At 34.5% G+C, this 15,673-nt stretch overlaps 1 protein-coding gene across 5 annotated transcripts in view; it reads right to left on the minus strand.

Moving 5' to 3' along the window:
* Nucleotides 1–15,673, minus strand: part of CNOT6L (CCR4-NOT transcription complex subunit 6 like) — a 102,689-nt gene that overhangs the window by 44,592 nt on the left and 42,424 nt on the right. For 4 of the 5 annotated variants that reach the window (XM_027598656.2, XM_027598658.2, XM_027598654.2 and 1 more), the window contains exons 3-4: nucleotides 13,335–13,521; nucleotides 11,991–12,076 (exon numbers count right to left, since the gene is read on the minus strand). In XM_027598656.2, coding sequence (XP_027454457.1) covers nucleotides 11,991–12,076; nucleotides 13,335–13,521 — 273 coding nt within the window. The remainder of the gene's footprint in view (nucleotides 1–11,990; nucleotides 12,077–13,334; nucleotides 13,522–15,673) is intronic. The other variant, XM_027598657.2, reaches the window with a different exon arrangement.

Here is a 15,673-nt window from a genome sequence, read left to right on the forward strand (position 1 = left end):
ATTCTGAAATCAAAGACATCGTAAGAAAAACACTACACAATTATGTCTTATGATCATTAATGTATAAATCCTCAATAAAATAGTATATATTTAGATATATACTAGTGTATATATTTAGATAATATATCTCAATATATTAGAGTGAGAATACATAATGACCAAGTCATTTTTAAAACGGGAATAGAGGCTGGTTCAACATCTGAAAATCATTAATGTAATTCCAACATATAAACAGACTAAAGAAGAAAAGTTACATGATCATCTCTACAGTCACACATAAAGTATTTGACCAAATTCGACTTGCATCAATGACAAAACCTCCAAGCAAATATGAAATAGAAGGAAATTTATTTAACCTGAAAAAGCATCTACCAACAAACTTGTCACTGATATCATTAATGGTGAAAGACTAATTGCTTTTCCCTAAAATTGAGAAAAAGGCAAGGATGTGCACTCTCATCACACGTATTTAATACTCTCCTCATACTATCGCCACTGTGGTAAGGAAACAAATTAAAAGAATATGTATCAGAAAGGAAGAACTGAAACAGTCTCTATTCACAGATTAAAGTTTGTAAAAGTTTACAAATGTTGAGAGAGACCAGGTCAATATATTTAAAAATTAACTGCATTTTAATTCTGTAATATCAATGAATAACTGGAAATTTAAAAAGCACTACCATTTACAACAGCATCAAAAATATCAAGTATAAATACAGCAAAATATTTATAAGATCTGCATGCTGAAAACTATAAAGCATTAAAGAAAGTAAAGAAGGCCTGCATAAATGAAGAGATATACTGTATTAATAGATTGGAAAACACAATCTTAAGTCTCAAGATTAAGAAACTGAATCTCCTCAGACTGACCTAGGTGTTCATCACAATCGCAAAAATAATAAGCTGATTTGAAAATGTGTATGGAAATGTATAGCATCTAAAGGTATAAAAGCAAACGTGAAAAATAATCATAAAGTTGGAGATCTCATGCTACATAACCACAAAGAGTGGTATCAAAAGGTAGGACAGTATAATAAAAAAAAATCCATAATTACAATATCTGTGAGGCAACTGATCTGAACCCACATTAAAAACAAAATAAAATCAGAATGGATTCAAAACAAAGTCCAGGGGTGCCTGGGGAGCTCAGTCGGTTAAACACTGGACCCTTGATTTCAGCTCAGTTCATGATCTCAGGGTCCTGGGATCAAGTCCCACACTGGGTCCCCCCACCTCAGCAGGGAGTCTGCTTGTCTCCCTCTCCCTCTGCCCCTCCCCCTGCTTGCACACGTGCTCTCTCTCTCTCAAATAAATCTTTAAGACAAAAAAAAGGCAAAGTCCAGCTATATATTATTTGTAAGAGATACACCTAAGCATAAGTACACAGAAAGGTTGAAAGTAAACAGATGAGAAAAGATATATTAGACAAACATTAACCAAAAGAAAACTTGCACAGCTGTAATATTAGACAACATAGACCATAGAAAAAATATTTAACAAGGGAGGAAGAGGCTCACTCTACCTAATATCAGATTCTATTCACAAGAAGGTTTAGCAATATATATAATAGAGCAAATATACAGCAATACATAGGGGTAGGTGGGATACCTAATAAAATAATCTCGAAAGATATATAAAGCAAAAGCTGAGTGAACTACATGGGGAAATGAGCAAATCCACAATTTTAGTGGAAATTTTAGCATTAATCATCTTAATTACTAAAAGAGCAAAGAGTCAAAAATTTGCAAAGATATAAAAAATCTGAGCAACAAATTTGACCTAATGGACAAATATATAGACCTATGCCCAACAATTAGAAAAACAATATTCTTTCTGATGCAGTAAAACATTTACAAAAATTGATCACATACTAGGTCATAAAGGAGGAATCAACAAATGTCAAAGAATGGGTTCATACAGGTTACCCTAACTGCCTATAATGTAGTTAACTTTAATGCTAACAATAAAAAAAGAGATATATTTAAAATCATGTATGAATAGAAATGTTAAATAATTAATGGGTCAAAGAAGATATGATAACCTATATTAAAAGTTCTTAGGCCAAAACAAAAATGAAAATACTTCATATCAAAATTGTGGGATGCAACAACAACAAAAAGAGCCAAAGAGGCATATTTATAGCCTTACTTAAATGCTTATATAAAATAAAAAAATCTAAGTATAAACTAAACCATATATCCAACTTAAGAAGAGAAAAAAGGAAAATATATATCTAGACAAAACAGAATAAAGAAATACAGAAATGAACCAGTTTTTGAAAAATAAAAGGCAACACTGATTCAATGAAAACATAACTGACAAAATTCCTGGGGAGGCTACACCAGAAAAAAATAGCACAAATAAGCAATGTCAGAAATGAAGAGTGGATGATACAGCTATAAACAGAACAGAGTCTAAAAATATATCAATTATGAACACTTTCATGCAAATAAATTTGAAAAATTAATTTAAAGCTAACAAATTCCAATAGTACACATAACAGTCCAACAGAACTGACTAACAATTAGAAATCCTCAATGCTTCTTGTAACTACAAATATACTGGGGTGGTACTTAAGTATCTTCCACAAAAAAACAACTGGCAATGAGAGTTTTATAGAATTATTCTACCAAAATTTCAAGGAACATATTCGTTCAATCTTATACAAACTCTTTAAGAGAACTGATTAAGAATCTTATTTAGGTCTGTCTTGTTCATGAGCATATGTTTAAAAGTCCTAAAATTTTTTTTTGTTGGGAGAGGCAGTCCACCAGGGACCTGTGCTTCCCTCTTCATTCCTGGTGAGTGTGACAGATTCTGAGGCCTATGAGTCTGATACTGAGCAGTTTCTTTTTTTTTTTTTTAGCTTAAAATGGATCTAACTTTATTTTTTTTTTCCATGCAGAATGTGCCCTCTTTAATACCCATCACCAGGCTAACCCATCCCCCTACCCTCCTCCCCTCTAGAAACCTGTTTGTTTTTCAGAGTCCATCATCTCTCCTAGTTCGTCTCCCCCTCTGACTTACTCCCCTTCATTCTTCCTCTCCTGCTATCTTCTTCTTTTTCTTTTTTCTTAAAATGTGTTGCGTTATTTGTTTCAGAAGTACAGATCTGTGATTCAACAGTCTTGCACAATTCACAGGCAACCAAACGGGTTAAGGCAACCACAGCAGTATTTCCATGTAACTCTTTGCCCCCCTAGGGAATCAGAACTAGTTTTTTGCTGCTCACTACAGTATTTGGTGCTTGCTTGAAGAGTGCTGGAGTGTTGGACATGAACTACTCAGTTGCAATGCAAACTCACTGTGTACAAAGCATATGTCTGGGCCCATCTTGTTGTTTGAAGTGATAACGTTGTCTCCGACCCAGGAGTCTCACTGTCTTCTGCCACTATCCATGAAACAATAATTGGCTAACTTATTAACCTATTAGTAGACTAACATCTCAGGGCCTTGGGGCGCCTGGGTGGCTCAGTTGTTGGGCGTCTGCCTTCGGCTCAGGTCATGATGCCAGGGTCCTGGGATCGAGCCCCGCATCAGGTTCCCTGCTCAGCGGGAGGCCTGCTTCTCCCTCTCCCACTCCCCCTGCCTGTGTTCCCTCTCTCACTGTCTCTGTCAAATAAATAAATAAAATCTTTTAAAAATAAAAAAATCTCAGGGCCTTCACAGTCCTTGACAATTATCAAAATGCACAATGATGGATTTATCTCAGTAATGCAAGTGAGTTTAAACTGGAAAAAATGGGGGCACCCGGTTGGCTCAGTCAGAAGAAAATCTGACTCTTCACCTCGGGGTCATGAGTTCAAGCCCCACATTGGGTGTAGAGATTACTTAAATAAACTTTAAAAAATGAACAAATAAGTAGGAAAAATGTATAGATATAATTAAATCAACCTATGAAATGAGAAAATTATCCCACAATAGATGATGCATTTGATAAAATTCAGCACTCACCTAAGGATTAGCAAAACAGAAGAAAACTTCTAGAAACTAAAAAAAAATGTTTTACCAAAAATACAAAGCAAATATGGAAAAATATTAGAAGCATTTCTTTTAAAATTGGGAATAGAAGCATGCTCACCCAGTATTAATGCTTCTACTCAATGCTGTACTAAACATTCTGGTCAGACATTAAAATAAGAAACACGTAAGCGTTTGAAACCAAACTGTCATCAGCACATGAAATGATCATCTGCATACAAAACCTGAAAAAATTTGCAGACAAATTTTCTGAAAGGTAAGAATTTAACCAAGAAAGCCTACTACAGATCAATTTTTTTCTTACTTGTATTTCTATACCCCCACAACAAATAGGCAGAAAAAGCAAATTTAAAAATAATTGTAACAGGAAAAAAAAAAGTATAAGGTACCTACGAAACAAATCCAACAAAAGAAGTGCCTGAGCAAAGATGTGAAGTTATAAAATTTTATTTGAAGACATTAAATAAGATCTAAATAAATGAAGATGCCAAAATTCAGAGATAGGAAGACTCAATATATTAAGATGTCAATTCTTCCTAAATTGATCTACACATTCAACAATGCAATTCTGAAGTCCCAAGAGCGTTTTTATCAAACATAACAAGCTGCTTCTTATGCATGAGGAATCCAAGATAGCCAAACTGCCAAGACACTATGAAAGAAAAATGTAAGGGGAATTCCCAAAGCAGATATCAAGTCTTAATATAAAGCCATAATAATGATTATGATAACGTAGTAATTAGTGCAAGTCTAGACAAACTGACTTCTGGATATATAAAATGGAGATCCAAAAACAGACCGTGACACAGGTGATAGAGAGGGGACTCTGCTGATGATCAGTGGGAAAAGGGAAAACTATTCACTAAATGATAGTGAGACAGTTGATTATACATAGAAGAAGTGACTACATCACTCCCTGAGACCTGTCATACCATATTAAAAAACCGGTTCCAAAATGGTATTGGAATGCAACAGATAAACGTAATGTTCTCACACCATATACAAAAATGAACTCAAAATGGTTTAATAACCTCAACCTGAAGCCATAAAACTCCTAAAAGAAAACACAGGCAGTCAAATCTTGGACATGGGTCTTACTATCTTTGTGAAGCTCTCTCCTCAGGCATAGGTAAATGCAATAGAATGAAACTGGACCACTTTCTCACACCATATACAAAAATGAACTCAAATGGTTTAATAACCTCAATGTTAAGACCTGAAGCCATAAAACTCCTAAAAGAAAACATAGGCAGTCAAGTCTTGTACATGGGTCTTAATATCTTTGTGAAGCTCTCTCCTCAGGCAATGTAAACAAATAAATAACTGGGACTACATCAAACTAAAAAGCTTTTGCACAGTGAAGGAAACCATCAACAGAACAAAGAAACAACTTAATGAATGAGAGAAGGTATGTGAAAATGCTGTTATCCATAAAGGGCTAATATCCAAAATATACAAAGAACTCATATACATCAACACCAAAGAAAATCTGATTAAAAATGGGCAGAGGACCTGAATAGACATTTTTCCAAAAAAGACACACAGAGGGCCGACACATGAAAAGATGCTCAACATCACTAATCATCAAAGAAATGCAAATCAAAACCACAATGAGGTATCACCTCACACCAGTAAGAATGGCTAATTTCGAAAAACAATAACCGGTGTTAGTGAGGATGTGGAGAAAAGGGAACCCTGTTGGTGGGAATGCAAACTGGTACATCTACTATGTAAAACAGTATGGAGGTTCCTCAAAAAATTAAAAACAGAAATCCAATACAATCCAGTAATTCCACTTCTCTGTATTTACCAGAAGAAAATGAAAACACGAATTCACAAAGATATATGCAGTCCTATGCTTACTGCAACATTACTTACAATAGCCAAGATATGGAAGCAACCCAAGTGTCCATCCATAGATGAATGGATAAAGAAGATGTTGTGTGTGTGTGTATACACGTATACGTACATACATATACATACACACAATGTAGTATTACTAAGCCATAAAAAATGAGATCTTGCCATTTCTGACAACGTGGATGGGCCTAGGAAGTACTATGCTAAGTAAAGTTAGAGAAAGATAAATACCATATGATTTCACTCATATGCAGAATCTAAAAAAACCAAATGAATAAACAAAAAAAACAGAAACAGACCTATAAATACAGAAAACAAAGTGATGGTTGCCAGATAATTGCCAATGGACAAAATGGGTGAAGGCTCCCAGTTATGGAATGAATTAAGTTAGGAGAATAAAAAGTACATCATAGGAAATACAGTGTTATTTAAATAGTTACATGGTGACAGATGGTAGCTACACTTGTGGTGAGCACAATATAACTTACAGAGTTGTTGAATCACTATGTTGTATACCTGAAACTAATGTAACATTGTGTGTCAAGTATACTTAAAAAAAAAAAAAAGGACCTTAAAAAAGATATACGCATCCCTCTTTATTGCAGCTTTACAACAGTTAAGATATGGAAACAACCCAAGTAACCAATGATAGATGAATGGATAAAGATGCAGTGTGTATATATGCAATAACACTCAGCCATAAAAAAGAATGAAATCTTGCCATTTACAAAAACATGGATGGGCCTAGAGGGAATTATACTAAGTAAATCAGAGAGAGAAAAACAAATACCATATGATTTCACTTAGATGGGCACCTGGCTGACTTAGTCCATAGAGTATGTGACTCTTGATCCCAAGAGTCTTGAGTACAAGAACCATGATGGGCTTAGAGCTTACTTAATAAACAAACACACAGGGGTGCCTGGATGGCTCAGTCAGTTAAGCAGCTGACTCTCGGTCTCAGCTCAGGTCATAATCTTGGGGTCATTAGAGAGAGAGAGAGAGAGAGAGAGAGAGAGAGAGAGAGAGAGAGAGACGCGCACGCGGCTCCGTGCTCAGCAGGGAGTCTGCTTCTCTCCCTCTGCCCCTCCCCACACTCACAATTGCGTGCGCTCTCAAATAAATGAATTTTTTTTTTTAGATTTTATTTATTCATTTGACAGAGAAGAGAGACAGCGAGAGAGGAAACACAAGCAGGGGGAGTGGGAGAGGGAGAAGCAGGCTTCCCACAGAGCAGGGAGCCCGATGCGGGGCTCGGTCCCAGGCTCCTGGGATCATGACCTGAGCTGAAGGCAGATGCTTAACGACTGAGCCATCCAGGCGCCCCACAAATAAATGAATCTTTAAACACACACACACAACCCAAACAAAAAACAAAACAGTCTCTTACAGAGAACTGGTGGTTGCCAGCAGAGGGGTGGGGGGATGGGGGGGAGGAAATGAGTCAATAGGTGAAGGAGATTAAGAAATACAAATTTCCAATCATAAAATGAATAAACCATGGGACTAAGTACAGCATAGGGAATATAGTCAATAATATTGCAATAATGTTGTATGGTAACAGGTGGTAACTCAACTTAATCTGGTGAGTATTTTGTAATGTCTCTCTCACACTCACACACACACACACACACACACACACACACACACACACACACACAGTCAAACCACTATGTCGTACACCTGAAACTAATATGTCAACCATATCTCAATTAAAAATTTTTTAAAATTTCAGATGAATGAGAGAATTTACCATGAAAAGTAAAACTTTACAGAACTTTTAGGAAATAATACAGAAAAACATTTTTCTGACTGGGGCAAGGTAGGATTTCTTTCACAAGTTATGACTTCATAAAGATTTTTAAATTCAACTACAATAAAAATATCAAATCTACTCATTAAAAGATACCTAAGAAAACAAAAAGAAAAGCCAGAGTAGAAGACGACATTTACAATACAGAACACACAAAACTTGGGGCACCTGGGTGACTCAGTCATTAAGCGTCTGCCTTCAGCTCAGGTCATGATCCCAGGGTCCGGGATCGAGCCCCACATCAGGCTCCCTGCTCAGTGGGAAGCCTGCTTCTCCCTCTCCCACTCCCCCTGTTGTGTCCCCTCTCTCACTGTGTCTCTCTGTCGAATAAATAAAATCTTAAAACACACACACACACACACAAAACTTAAGAATTCCTATAAATAAATACTTAAAATGAAAATGAGCAAGGGGCCCCTGGGTGGCTCAGTCGTTAAGCATCTGCCTTCAGCTCAGGTCATGATCCCAGGGTCCTGGGATCCAGCCCCGCATCGGGCTCCCTGCTCAGTGGGAGGCCTGCTTCTCTCTCTCCCACTCCCCCTGCTTGTGTTCCCTCTCTCACTGTATGTCTCTCTGTCAAATAAATAAATAAAATCTTTAAAAAAAAAAAAAGTGAAAATGAGCAAAAGACATCAATAGCAACTTCAAACAAGAAACATGGCCAATAAATATATGAAAAGGTGCTCAATCTTACGAGCAATTAGGAAAACACAAATTAAGAGAACTAGAAGCTCTTTCACAATCAGTAACAGACAAAACTTTAAAAAGCTGACAATACTATGTGTTGGGAAGAAGACAGAAAAATGGAAACTATATTACTTTGGGGAGTGTATTTTAGTACAACTACTTTGTAAAACATTATGGCATTACCTAATAAAGCGAAGGAAGTACAAGCAGATCTCTACACCCCAACTATTCCACTCCTAGAACTCTATCAGGAGATATGTACAAGAATGTTCATGGCTGCATTGCTTATAGGAGGCAAAAAAAAAAGGGCAAATAATCTAAATATCTACTGTAGAATGAATAATTGTAACATATTCATATACCACAGTACAACACAGCAATTAAATTACAATTACATGCATGTGTGAACATGGCTGAATTATAAAAACATAAAGCTGAAAAAAAGCAAGTCACAGAAAATATATTCAGTAGGATTTCACTTATTTATATAAAGGTTAAAACACTGGTAATAGTTACATATATAACCCAAGCATCTGGCACAGAGTAAGTGCTCATCAATACCTGTCGTTTGATTGAAAGAAAAGTAAAGGAATAACACAAAATTCAGGATGGTAATAATCTCTGGGAGAAGGGATGAAAATGTAATCACAAAAAGGCACACAGGAAAATTGTAAGGTACAGGGGATCTACACCAACGAGATGTGATTGTGCCTATTTCCCAATAATCTCACCAACAGTTACTTTATCAGATTTTTGGAATTCTTCCAATCTAACAAGTTGAGTATAGTTCCAATTTGCATTGTTATTATTATGCATAAGTTGATGAACTTCCTATGTTTTAAAGCCTTGTGTATATCCTCTTATACGAACTATTAATATACTCTCTACTAGATTTTCTTACCAATTTCTAGAAACTCATTATATAACACAGAAATGAGTACTTTGCCTCCTATATGAATGACAGATTTTCAAAGTACATTTCTTAAAAAGGTACTCTTTTTAATTTCATGAATACAAAAACATGTTATTCTTTTATATTATATTTCATGAATAAATTTCACAAGTGAAAGAAGCTTCTACTGCCATGGTCCATTTTATTTTAAGGGAGATAAGTAATTCTTGGAAGCAAGCTAGAAATCTTCACATCTGCTGAAGTCCTAAATAGTTTACAACCTGGGACTTCAATGTTTAATGTGTGAGGACAACTCTTTGGCCCATATGTCAGAGAAAGTATTGTCTTACACCTTAAGACATGAGTGAGTTCTAAATTATTTAAAAAAAAAACTATAGAATAACTGCTTTTACTTACTTCTTCTATAAAATTAATACACTCTGGATTTTTCTTTTAAGTGACTTAAGAGAACACTTTCAAATTACTTGACTGGTCATGTCTGTAGTTTTTAAATTGGCCTTCTTATCCTAACTCCTCAAATACCATACATAGCCTTCACACACAGTCCTCAAATGTCAAAACAGAATTTCTAGAAATTAGCTTGTTGGGCCAGGATGAGCAAACTTATTATCAGTAGTTCCCTATCTGTGCTTCAGAGGAAGACAAGGAAATAGGAAAAAGGTGCTCCTTTTTTCAGTTTCAAGACAAAATGGCATCTCAGAGGTTGTGCATTCTGTTTCTTTTAAATACATCACAGTGCCATTTTAAATGCTCCACTCCACTCCTTCCCCCTTTCTAGACACAAAGTACCACTATGTGACTACTAAAATAGATTAGAAAATTATTTCAATTTTTACCTTCCTAAGAATATAAAGCTACCATTCATTAGGGACATTTTACTTGTTCAGTTGTTTCATTAAACCAATCCTGTTTTTACCATCTCAAATTTTTAAAAATGGCAGAAAAGGCTCTGAGTTTCCTTCATTTCTGAAAGGTCCTTGGCTTTTCTATACTGGATCACCTGAATGGAAGTAGCCTTGCAGAAAAACTGATTCTCAAAGAAAAGAGAAGGACTGTAGTTTAATGAAAACTATTTACAGGCATGAACAAAGCTAAGTTAGAGTTCACAAGGCAGAGCTGGTGCCTAATCTGAAAGACTAGAGGTCTAAGAAGAGATTTTAACAAATGTGAGTTGGCAGACAAAAAGACACTAGGATCAAAACCCAGCAAAAACAGTAGTTTGGAAGATTAAGACTTTCACTAGTAAAATAGAATGAAGGCCTGAGGAAATAATAGATATTCAGAATGATTCATTCAGTTGATGCTTAGTATAAATTTTATGGGAATGTATCTTTGTATGAGATAACACAGAATAGAGTTATGAAACAGGAGGATATATAATATTTGCTTTTTCGGGAACATTACACGGTACAATGGGTAAATCACGGAGTTCAACAGTAAATTATCCATTTGTCACTGATGTGCTCTCCATCAATATTAGCAGGAGGAAAACAGCTGTTCTAACTGGTGTTAAAAGAAACAATGTTATTCTTAGAGACAAAAAATTATTACAATCAGTATGAAAGCCTATGTGGATTTCATACTCCATGAATCTAAGATTATAAATAACAACAACCATTCCATAATATTATTTAATAGAAAGGAACAGACCTGTTCCCACTCCAACTCTAGCTGGTTATTTCAACTATTTTTTAAGAATAAGATTTAGCATATATAGATTAAGGTGAAATGTCCCAAGAGTTGCCTTGGGTTCAACCTCAAGAAAATATTTTAGGTAAGTATCCCCTGGTCCACTTCATATAATAAAAAAATATATCAATAAAGTCCTACAGAGAAACTAAAAACACAAGACAGACCATTCATATAATTATGTAATTTACAAAGGTTTAACTGTACAAAGAAGTCTAACACCATTTCTGTCATTTCAACTAATAATGTCAGGATTCTTTCCATTCATATTCAAGCTTCATTCTTAATACTCCACTATATGACATAAGCAAATGCAAACATTTTCACAGAGACTCAAATTGTCTTTGAAGAAGGAAAATAACAAAAGGATTTACTTTCTAAGGCTGTGATTAATGTTCATTCCTTATGAGCACAGAATAAAACGTTTAACCAAACAGTACATCTGTATTTAGTACTCTGAATTCAAAATAAACCCTTCTTCCTATGCAATGCTATAAGAAAAAACTACAAGTTTCAGTATTTATATGAATTAAGAATGACTTTCATTCCAAACTGACTGAAATGAGATTATCAAGGAACATATATTTTGGATTATACAATTTAGAATAATCAGACTTATTAGGTATTGTTCATTTTTACTGTTATAATTTTTTTCTCTTATAGAACATGTCAATGCTGTTTTATCTACTCTACCAAAACTTAATATGGGTCATTCTGGTTAGGGTTTACTCTATTAAGTCATTCTTTTAAAAAGGGTGGGGGAACTACAGTGTTAAATTTAAAATACCTCCTCTAAGAAATGTCAGAATTTTATAAAAAATTAAACATATAAAAAAAAATTCCCCAAACAAGTTTGTTAAAATGATGGCAGCATGCTAAAATTCTGAAACTCAATCTGATAATGAAGAACCACTTTATTTCAAAAGAAAGCATATTTACATTCTTAAAATTATGCTACACCTGATCTATACTGTAACCAAATTTGTCTTTAAAAGCCTCACAAACACAATACTGAGTGTTAATACTGTCATCTCAAAAATCACTCACCTTTCAAACCTAGAGTTTGTAGCTGGAAGAGCCGACCAAGTTCATAAGGCAAAACCCGTAACAGATTGTTATTTAAAAGCAATTCCCTGTTAAAAAAAAAAAAAAGTTTAGTTTAATATATCAAACTTTATTAATATCTGCAACTGTTTTCTTAACCTTCCCTAATATACCATGAGTGATATTTACATTCAAGGCATATTTCTATACTTTCAATCCAAAAATGTTGTGCAATATTAAAGTACCACAAAATGTGTAATTGCCACAACTGTTAACAGTGTTTCTATAATTAACTCATTCTCCAACACTGATTATTAACGTTGTAAGAATTGTATATCATTCTCGGGCTAAATCCATCCCCTTTTCTCTCTCACCCAAATGTCTAAGAGTTACAAATCAGAGTGACAGGTATTCTTAGTATCCAACCAATATCCTTGAATCCAGTCTAATTCATAGAAAAAATGGCCAACCACCTTTACCAATTTTTATAACTGATTACAACTGTAATCACATTAAGATACTATGATGAACAATCACTGACATAGAACATAAAAACTGAAAATAAAGCGTAAGATAATACAGATAATAGGATAATATAGATAAGATCCATGTTTATGATTTTGAAATTTTGGCCAGACTCCAGAAAAAATAAACAACCCCTCATTAGATAGCTAAAAAGTACTTTAAAAAAAAAAGAAAACCAACAAAAACATACAATAAGGAGATGGCGAGGAGCAAGATTCTAAAATATATAAATGTTTAATTTTAAATATATGACAGCAATTTTTAAAAATTACTTCTCAGCATACAAACATAGAAAAGCAATCCCTGTTGATACTGAGAACATTTATACAAATGTTCTCATTGTATAATGAGTATAAAAAACCTACAAAATTTTTTCCTATGAAGAAATTCTTAAAGAATCCTGAAAGGCTAGAAATAAATCCATTTAATATCAAGTTTTAAAGGTTTCCTTAAAAGATTTGTGATATATAACTATACTTTTCCTTATAGAACAAAGACATGTTCCTAAAAGTTTACAAGAACAGATTATTTCCCCAATTATTTACAATTACCACACACTTGAGCCTAAAGTGAGACTTAGTATTTTAACCCCACCCCACCTCAAGTCTGTCGAAAGAAATAGAAGCGCATTCTAGCTAGAAACCTTCAAGTTAAAGGAAATGTTCAATGGAAGCCAACTCAAGCCCTGTTTAAACAGTTCGTATCATTTGTTCTTTAAACACATATGGAAATCCTCCTGTAAGAGGAGTAATATCCCATAATTTTCTTATTTGGTAAATTTAAAATTTTATATAGTGAGTCATATCTATAATATTTTCTTACCTGAGAGACACCATGTTTCCTAGTTCTGCTGGTAAACTTCTGAGTTTATTGGATGACAGATCCAGGTAAACCAGATTATGAAGCTTGGCAATATCAGGTGGAATGCGACTAAGGTAATTGTCATTTAGGTGCAGTGCTGTCAAGTGTGTCAATGACCAAAGTGACGTACTTAAGCTCCGCACTCTACCTAAAAGGCAAAACACTGAAGCATTAAATTCAAGGCCAAAGACAAGGACTCAACTTCAAGAAATAAAAAGTGGTAGAAGAGACTGCAATATATACAGATACTCCATCTTTGACATTTAATTTTGTATTAATGCCATTTGATTGCTTCCAAACATACTTGGCCCTTCTTTAATTTCATGCCACTTCTGCCTGACAACCACTATTTCTCATGAATTTCCCATGTATTAAATGAGATGTGGCATAATGAGGAGACCGTTGGAGTCAGGGTGATGATAAGGCCTCAAGAAAAACATGGGGCTGACTTAAGCTTTTGTGATAGAAGAGTCTTGAATTTTAAGGCACAGTCCTAACGAAAGTATTTCTTACATACTCCACAAAAATTAATAGTGCAAGATTTATCCATATTTTGGGCCTGGATTATTCTACAAACTTTAAATAGATAAGAGTAATAGATTTAGAACCAACGTTGGATTGATCACTAGAAAACCATTTCACCCCTAAAAGAGATAGCTTTCCCCTTTCTGATGGTACAATTAACAACTCTGGTTTAAGATTTTCTATTAAATGCAATACACTCAAGTAAAATGGTCACACATTAAGCTTTAGCAATCAGTCAGCATCGGACAGCTCAATGCTGGAACATGTATTAGAAAACGTCAGATAACCTATTTCAGAGTCCTGATTTTTACCACTTACTAGGTATATAAATCTGGGCAAATCACCCAGCTACAACTGCTCTAAAATATGATATTATCTTAATAATTTATGTGAAGATCATTTTATAAACTTTACAAAAGTAAAATAGGATTTAATTTTTTATCACTATCAACACAGATTTTGATTAAAAGAGCAGCGGAAGGTAGAGAGGGTACAAAATCTCAAACAGTAAATGTTACTTTTCACACAGCTATCAAGCAGTAAACTCAAGCTTACATCTGTCCAGGGTTCTTTCTGTCACAGGTTCCTTCATGCTGTCTATAAGCAGGCTTAAAGTGCCATCATTTTAAAAACTAGGATTTTGTATTTATAGAAAAGAAAGTTTTCAAGTTAAGAGAGGTTCTGGTAAAAGAAAACTATTTCAGTTGTACCCAGGATTTAATCAAGCAGTTCTCAACCAGGGGCAATTTTACTCCCTAAGGGACTTTGGCAATCTGGAGACATTTTGGTGGTCAAAACCAGAAGAGTGCTACTGGCATCTAATGGGTAGAGGCCAGGAATACTGCTAAACACTACCCTGTACAACTGAAACTAATGTATCACTATGTGTCAACTATACTTAATTTAAAAAATTATAATTTATGTAAATTAGTCCTTAAGATCTCCACTGCTATGTATTACGGCAATCTTTTATCCCATGTGTGTTTTAATGGAATTCTTTGCAAGATGGTAACACCTCATGTTAATATTCATATGTATTTAAACTTAATATATGCTTAATATATTAATATACATTAATATTAACTTATATTTAAACATATATATGGGAAACTATCATATTATGGACCCAAACTGCTCGATAACTATCTTCATAGTCAAAATTCCAATATCATGTCTACCATGAAATTAACATCCGTTCATTCTTTAAAAAGAGAGCAAGTAGCACGATTGGCATCTAGTGGGTAAAGACCAGGAATGCTGCTAAGCAACCTACAGTGCACACAACCGCCCCCAACCACAAAGAACTATCTGGCCCTAAGTGTCAGCAATGCCAAGTTGAGAAACCCTGGGTTAGCCCATTAGGATTTACTCATATTCATTCCACTGATTACCATCACCTATATCCACCCAGTTACCTTTTAGCTAAAGGTACAGGTAATTCTTGCTATTGACACTATGATGTGAGTTTAATGCTTCCAAATGAAAGCCTACTGCAGGAAAAAAAAAACCCATTCTACATATTATCTGTATTGTACCAATTCATAAAAGAAAGAGAGTAATTATATTCTTTTAATACTTTTATAGTAATTTTTTACTTTATAGTAATTTTAGATTTACCAAAAAATTAACAAGATAATAGAGTTCCTATATACACCTGATCCAGTTTCCCCTAATGTTAGCTTCTTCTATTACCATGGTACATTTGTCCAAGCTAGGAAACTAATATTGGTACATTACTTTTTATTGGTACATTACTAATTTACGGATTTCATTTG

Source organism: Zalophus californianus, chromosome 2 (assembly GCF_009762305.2).
Source record: "Zalophus californianus isolate mZalCal1 chromosome 2, mZalCal1.pri.v2, whole genome shotgun sequence".
NCBI classification, from domain to species: domain Eukaryota; kingdom Metazoa; phylum Chordata; class Mammalia; order Carnivora; family Otariidae; genus Zalophus; species Zalophus californianus.